This window comes from Sinocyclocheilus rhinocerous, unplaced genomic scaffold (genome assembly GCF_001515625.1).
Source record: "Sinocyclocheilus rhinocerous isolate Xijiao unplaced genomic scaffold, SAMN03320098_v1.1 scaffold926, whole genome shotgun sequence".
NCBI lineage: Eukaryota > Metazoa > Chordata > Actinopteri > Cypriniformes > Cyprinidae > Sinocyclocheilus > Sinocyclocheilus rhinocerous.
In genome coordinates, this window is record NW_015648536.1 from 106,942 (window position 1) to 114,930 (window position 7,989).

The window sequence follows — 7,989 nt, forward strand, 5'->3', positions numbered from 1 at the left end:
TAATATGGGCTGCTTTTGGTGCTTGACACTTTTTTTATTGGTCATTTTGTTTTACGAATAAGATAGGCTACAAGGTTAAGAAGCTTACTTAAATGTAAAATGTTTTTTCTCTATTTTGCAATAAAAGACGGCTTCCCTTATTGATCACGTCTCTGGTAGATTGCATGTTTTCTTGCACGGCGGGATGTTGGACTCATTAAAAAAAGAATCACGTAGATTGTATTTGCCAAAACTGATTTACCGAAGTCAAAACACGGACGGAATTGGCGTTAGCGCGAGCGCCGCTTAATTGTGAAGCGGGAGCGATCAGCCAGCAGAGGATTCTGCAGCCTTCCTCAAACAGTTATGTTCAGGATTTTCTAATTTACTTAACGGATATTGTGTGAGGGAGCAAGAAACGGGCCAAGGGAGGTCACGTACGGGACACATAAATTAAGCCCAATATACGGGACGTCCCGGCTAATACGGGACGGTTGGCAACCCTAGCTTTCCCCTGCCTGTTCTGGCATCCTGGCGCACAGCAGCTGTCCACCATGTTGAAATAGTAAGGTTTGTAAGGTCTAAAAAGTCTGGTTTTAAATTATTGTTGTACAACTGTCGATACCAATGCTCTAGCGCTCTCCTGGTTGCCTGCCAAAATGGTGGAGTTTAGAGTGCGTGACGTCAACCTCCGGAGCTCTATACGCATGCGCAATGCATATTCAGGCCGTGATAAACTCAATCTGGAAAACAATGGTAAGTAAACCGATTTTGCTGAATGAAAAAATGACTGTCATAGCAGAAACGTACACTTTTGTGACGTAAATGTGCAACTTTTCTCATGATTACCTAGAAACAAAATTCATTAAATTCAGGTGCACACCACTAGCACATGGAAAGATATTCCAAGATGTCATACATTTTTGTAATTCATATGCTCATCCTAACCAAACAAGCATGTAGCAAAGATTAAATCTCACTCTCACTTGAAACCCCCAAAAGATAGTAAGAAAAAAAAAAACCTCTGCGTGCGTGTAGCATATATGATAGCCTATATTTGAAATACTTAATCTATGAATCACACTGTCAAATCCCTCAATGAATTCCACTTGCCGCACACTTGCCTCGCGTTATCATCATTTCATTTTAGGCTGTCGTTAAAAAGAACAAAAAAAGAAGAGTATACACTCAACGTCGGCCAAAGCATAGCTTATTTATTCAAATCAGCTGGGGAAATGCAGAACAATGTAAAATCAATCTTTAGCCTGACAGAAATAAATGACGGTAATTTGAATGATAAAATCAAAGTTTTTATTTCCTTTTTTTTTCTGTCGTGTAATCGACTATTGTTTTCAGTGTCGACTAGTAGGAGCTGTACCGTTTAGTCGACTAGTCGACTAGACCCGCACATCCCTAGAGGTTACATGCAGGTCTGACTACTTTTGTTTGTATTTGTATAAATAATCTCTATAGTTTTGTCCTCTCTAGACAATAGGCCAGGATTCAAAGGATTAGACTTGCAGAATGGCTATACATTTATGAGATCTAAGCAAGTATGTTTTTGTGTGCTTACTGCCATGTTACAATAACAATTTTTGTATTATTTTACTTTTCACTTCACTTATTATTTCTTTGTTTTCTATCCAGAGATAGGTAATAAAATGGACAAGCCACATATTTTAATCTCTACGCCAACTGTGTACGGTATGACATTAATGCAAGACAAAGGCCAGTTTTGCCAGTATTTGAATTTTATGTAACTTTTTACAACACATCTTTCCAAATAGGCATTACATATAACATATTGCTACTTGGCAGATAAGTATACATTCACCAGAGATCTAGCAATGCCTGCCTGTCAGTACTCAATCTTGCAGGTCAGCTATATCAAAAAACCTTGATAAGATGGTTGAGGTGTTTCATATGCATTAGAACTAAACTGAGCAGGAACGTGAACCTCTAGAACAGGGGTGTCAAACTCAATTCCTGGAGGGCCGGAGCCCTGCAGAGTTTAGATTGAACCCTAATTAAACACACCTGATCCAACTAATCAAGTCCTTCAGGCTTGTGTTGGAACAGGGTTGGAACAAAACTCTGCAGGGCTCCGGCCCTCCAGGAATTGAGTTTGAAACCCCTGCTCTAGAAGAAGGATTGAGTACCTCTGTCCTACATCAAACATGCAGCAAAATAATGACACAACAGTTGTTTAAATCATGGCCACCTGCTGGCTAATGTTGTCATGGCATCATGAATGTCACATTATTGTTTTTCCGCCGGATTGACAACTTTTCCAAAGAAGAGGATGTTGTCATTTTTTTGGTCAGTGATAAAGATCATGAATGGACGGTCAAAATGCAAAGTTTTCAATGGGCTGTAGGACAATAGTCTGAAATCAACCGTTGTCACTGCTGCTGCGGTGGTTCCTTTCTCATCTAGATCCAGACTGGCCTTATGCAAAGCCTTGAAGGTGAATCAAAGCGAGTCCTTTTAAAAATGCTTTTTATATACTATAAAACGTAAATTTTAAATCATAATTTAGAAAGGGATCTAGACATTTTACCTTTGAAATGAGCATCCTTTCCTCTGAAATTCCTGTGAAGTCGGCTTTATCTGTAAACATATCAGCCATTCCCATTCCTTTCAAAATATCTTTCAGGGAATATGATGTTTTCAGAGAGAGCTTGGGGACATAGATGTCAGTTTTTCTGAAGGACAAAAGAAATCATTGACTGGCCCATATGAAGATACTGAACTTAAAACATTTGAACATCTATGCTTTTATGAGTCCGGATAACTTTATTTTTGATATACATTAAATAATTATGACAACCAACCTTTTTCTGACAGCTGTCCTCCACTTTTCAATGTGCTGTCTAGAGATGGCCATCTCCAGATCTTTGATGGTCTTAACTGGCCTGTGAATATCTGGTACAGCCAGAAACATGGAGAAAGAGTCGTTGTAGTCTAGACAGAGGACGGCTAATTCACACAGGCAACTGTCACCTCTCTCTCTCTGATAATTAATTCAAGTAGCTAAATGTTATAATGAATTAATTCGAATAAATGTGATCTTACAGCACTATTTAATCTCTTTCTGATCTGAAACTAGCTGTAGCTTCGCGTCAGGTGGTTCTTGCCTTCACCTCGTGCATATCATCTAATATATCCTGCATTGCAGGTCTTCCAAATCTTATTTATGATCCTGTAACAATTCACGTACATACCTTTGGAGTCTCTGTGTTTTTATCACTCCTTCGACCTTCCAATCTTCCTCTGTGTGGAGGTCTGTCATGGAAAAATATACACATTTTAGTTTTAATGTAACCAGAATTTTCTCATCATCATCATCATACCTATGTATACATAGAAATTATTTATGAAAAATATGGTAACATTTTCTATGAAGCCCATATTTATAATACATTATAAGGGTATTCTTAAGGCATTATAATGAATGCATAATGCATTATAAAAGACCTTATAATATGTTATGTCATCTTATAAATAATCATAACAACAATTATAATACATTATAATGCTTACGCATTTGTGGTTATAAGTTTTAAGATTATGATTATTTATAACACACAATGAACACCATATTAAATCTACTTTTACATTTATAATGGACTATATCTTGACATTGTTTATTTAAGATCTGCACAGTATCTTACTACATCTTGTGAGTGGTTAGGTGTTGAGTGTTATTTGAATGTTCCCTGTGAGGCTAATATTAATTTGGATGTGAGCTAGTTAATAATTTCAACTGAAGAAAAAAAAATGCAATGTTTATATGTTAGGTTACATTTTATTTTGATGGTCCCCTTAGTCTATTGACTATAGGCAACTTTGCAATTACATGTCAACTAACTCTCATTAGAGTATTAGTAGGCTTAGGTTAAGGTTGGTAGAATGTTGACGTACTTGCAAAGTTACTTATAGTCAGTTTGTCTGTTGAAGAACCATCAAAATAAAGTGTTAGCATATATTTAGCAGACATACTAGTAACACTCCAATGACTGCTAGTTGACATGTAGTTGCAGAGTTACTTATCAACAGCTCTCTAAAGGGTACCATCAAAATAATCAAACTGATATTACAATAAAAATAGTTCGAAGCAAATGTGTCAAATTACACATTCATCTGATCTGATCTTATGGCTGTTTGAGAAAATAATAATTATTATTACTATACTTATAAGTGGTCTTTGATTGCTTTAAGTAAAGTAGCATAAGAAAGATGGCAAGATATGAGACTTATAATACATTATAACTATGAGAAATATAATCCATTGTAACTTAAGTGGATGCAACATGTTCACTGTGTGTTCTAAATCATCATACTCTTAAAAGCTATAACCACAAATAAGTAAATATTATAATACATAAAAACTGTTCTTATGAATATTCATAAGATGATATAACATATTATACTTTTTTTGTAATGCACTATGCATTTATTTTAATGCCTTAAGAATAACCTTATAATGTATTATAAATATGGGCTTCACAGAAAGTGTTACCAAAAATATTTAAGCATACCCCGAAGTGGTTGTAGAACGGGGCATGAGGCTGTCATTGAGGTATGTGTTCGCTTCTACTGCTCTGTGCCTTTGGTTCCTGCTCTTCACCTGCTGCTCAGCATTCGTGTTCTTAGTGTAACTGTAGGCTGAGGGCAGCCACTGGTCCAAACCTGAGGTGCCTTTCTGCCACCCCTGAGCCGTCTCCCGCAGGAGCTCCTCATCTGGGTCAGCTGCAGAAAGATACAGAGATACACACTGATTTTAAACGGATATATTTTGTAAATAAGAAGTCAAATTAATAAATGGATTACACAATGAGATTGTGTTCATCTATTTTGGTGGCTCACCTTGATGTCTCACCCTTCTCTGCCTCTCAGGAGATCTCCCCTCGTGGGCCTCTTTGGCGGTGTGGTGTGGTTTCCGTGGAGACAATCCGTCAATTGAATAAGCTGTCTGGGGGCGTAGGTCACACTTGTCCTGTACAGTATAATGAGATTGAAGAGTATCAACTAAAAGGTGCGCTCCATTTCTGCTCTACTTTCACAAGTGCTTACACATACCAACAGAAACAAATTCATGTATCATGAATTATAAAAAACTAATTAGATGTAAACACAAGGGAAAATTACAAGCCAAATTTACACATTTTTATAAATTACTTTTTTATAAATTTTTTATAAATTACTTAAATCTAGAAGGTTTTCTTAAAGGGATAGTTCAGAAAAAATGAAAACACTGTCGTTAATTGTCATGTGTTGTGGTACTCTTGTGAACGTGCATCAAAGTCTGACACTGAAGAGAAGAAATTGTTGAATAAAGTCGTTATTTTTGTTTTCTTTGCGAACAAAAAGTATTCTCATAGCTTCATAAAATTAAGGTTGAACCACTGATGTCACATGGAGACTATTTTAACAATGTCCTTACTACCTTTCTGGGCCTTGAACGTCTCAGTTGCGTTCAGAAAGCTCTCGGATTTCATCAAAAATACCTTAATTTGTATTCCGAAGATGAGCAAAGGTCTTACGGGTTTGGAACGACATGAGGGTGAGTAATTAATGACAGAATTTTAATTTTTGGATGAACTATCCCTTAAATACTACATGAGCTATGACAGTAAAAATCATATGAAATAATATGAAATAGTATTCTTTTGTAGATATCCATCATAACATTTATGAAGCTTCTCTCTTTACAAAACCATGTAAATATGTTTTCTCAATGTTTTGAGACAGATTTAATATGAATTGTAACGAGTGCCTATTTTGTGGAGATGATGTAGCATTTTATTTATAAACATTTTCAAAAAAAATTTCGGGGTGACATTCACATTTAGAGCATTTGTGGTCAATAATATTATGATTTTGGCAATATACACTGAACAAAATTATAAACGCAACACTTTTGTTTTTGCCCCCATTTTTCATGAGCTGAACTCAAAGATCTAAGACTTTTTCTATGCACAAAGTAGCAGATTCTTAAAAAAAAAATCTTAAAAAAAAAAACTAAAGTAAAACTTTATTTGTAAGACCTGCTAAGTGCTGCAGAAAATCACAGGGTGTTATACCTGATGGTGAAAGAGTACATCCTCTTCCAAGGCAACACCACAAAACTCACAAGGAATGAGCACGTCGCCCTCAACGGGGCTGGAGGAGGAACTGTAGGAGAGTGGCGAAACAGAGAGGGGCAGGGTGGGCGGACTGGGTGTGCGGGGAGGAATGACATGACTAGCCCCTTGACTGATGATTTCTTCATATTGAAGAGAAGGAGCTTGTTTACTGAAGGAAGTGATAGCAGAGGCCGGGCTGCAGCCAGTCTAGAAGACAAAAACCGAATATTTACTTCATGCTGGCCACTAAAGGCAAAAATCCAAAACAAGCGACTCAGATAGCAAACCAGGCTCTATGGCCTGCATAAAGGAGGCTCTATGGCCTCAGAAAGAGGAGAAGAATCTGATCAGGGTTCGGCCTGTGGGAGAAGCTAGAGGGCTGAAATTCGAGGAGGTTCCCATGGAAACTAAACACCACATTGTGAAACAATAGAGACCTGACAAGAAGAAATGAAGTGGGAGATTCAACATCATTGCTGACATTACAATAGCCTGCCATGAAAATCATGGCTTATGTTGTACTCCGTTAAAGTAGACATGTAATGGCGCTCAAAAGAGGCGACTCTAGAGGCTTTAAGTACCACTGTGGCTGATGCAACTTCACACTTTCCAGCTCTATCAAGACACAAGAGGCCTGGCTTAAATATCAAGCCAAGAGGGAGTGTAGCGTGATGGGATGATTGAGGCCTCATCACTTACCTGGTGTAAGATAAGGTCTTCCTCTGGAAAGAGCTCTTCACAGAACTCACAAGGCAGCATGATGTTTGAGGAGGGGCTGTGGCCCACTGTCGGGTTGGTTTTAGGGGAGGCCGCAGTGCAGCTGTTGTTAGTGCTGGAGGAGAGCTGGGACGTGAGATTGCTTGGGGCTGGTGTCCTTCCCAGGCGACGGTCCCACACATCAGTCCACACGCCCTCCTGACGGGGGTCCTCCAAGTCACCTTCACTCTGCAGGCTGAGGGCCAGCATGTAGTCCAGACTGGAAGACTCATAGTCTGGCAGCTGTCCCAGAGACCACAGCAGGCTGTTGTTGTTGTTGCCCAGCTCTGTTTCCTGATCCAGCACTGAGGAAATGAGCAGAGTGGAAGGTTAGTTTTTTTCCTCCAGCATCCTGTTAATACCCGACGAAAGCTCCCATCGTATTCAACAACATGTTTAAAACTCATTCAAACCCATTGTTGGGATGAACTGATATTACAACTCTAACTCATACAAGCCGATTAATTCAATGTTATGGCCAATATTTAAATTCTACGCAATTTTTATTACATTTTCACATTTATGCAGTTCTCAGATGGTTTTATCCAAAGTAAGTGGACAAACATATTTTGTCTAAATTTTTTAAAAATAAACAAAAAGTTAAAACCATCATTAAAAATTATTTTAAATGCTACAAGTAAAATTAGACATAAAAACATTATTTTAGGCTTTAATATTGTTTTATTTTAGGCCTGGTTTCACAGAAATGGCTTAGACTAAGCCAGGATTAGGTCATAGTTCAATTAGGACATATAAACGTGCCTTAGAAAAAAAACATTACTGGTGTGCATCTTGAGACAAAACAAAGGTACTGACATGTTTTAAGATCAATCAGTGCACGTTTCTTTCAGTTGAAACAGCTCAGACTTTTAGTCTGGGACTAGGCTTAAAGGGGTCATATGATGTTGCTAAAAAGAACATTATGTTATGTATTTGGTGTAATGAAATGTGTTTATGGGGTTTAAAGTTAAGAAAAAAACACATTATTTTCCACATACGGTACATTATTGTTTCTCCTCTATGCCTCGCCTTTCTGAAACGTATCGATTTTTACAAAGCTCATCGGTCTGAAAAGCGAGGTGTGCTCTGATTGGCCAGCTATCCAGTGCGTTGTGATTGGCCGAAT

The 7,989-nt window shown here is 37.8% G+C and overlaps 2 protein-coding genes across 3 annotated transcripts in view; both read right to left on the minus strand.

Moving 5' to 3' along the window:
- Positions 1-2,080: 2,080 nt before the first annotated feature.
- On the minus strand, positions 2,081-2,950 carry LOC107709831 (alpha-1-antitrypsin homolog). The gene is made up of 3 exons (XM_016514456.1): positions 2,814-2,950; positions 2,540-2,684; positions 2,081-2,439 (listed from the first exon to the last, which is right to left on the minus strand). Exons 1-3 carry the CDS (start codon positions 2,921-2,923, stop codon positions 2,239-2,241), a joined length of 456 nt encoding a protein of 151 aa, XP_016369942.1. The 5' UTR covers positions 2,924-2,950; the 3' UTR covers positions 2,081-2,238.
- Positions 2,951-3,176: 226 nt separating this feature from the next.
- LOC107709840 (TRAF-type zinc finger domain-containing protein 1-like) overlaps positions 3,177-7,989 on the minus strand; it is an 8,753-nt gene continuing 3,940 nt past the window's right edge. For both annotated transcript variants that reach the window (XM_016514467.1, XM_016514466.1), the window contains 5 exons: positions 6,807-7,168; positions 6,066-6,314; positions 4,849-4,978; positions 4,521-4,731; positions 3,177-3,264 (listed from right to left, as the gene is read on the minus strand). In XM_016514467.1, coding sequence (XP_016369953.1) covers positions 3,192-3,264; positions 4,521-4,731; positions 4,849-4,978; positions 6,066-6,314; positions 6,807-7,168 — 1,025 coding nt within the window. In that variant the 3' untranslated portion in view covers positions 3,177-3,191. The remainder of the gene's footprint in view (positions 3,265-4,520; positions 4,732-4,848; positions 4,979-6,065; positions 6,315-6,806; positions 7,169-7,989) is intronic.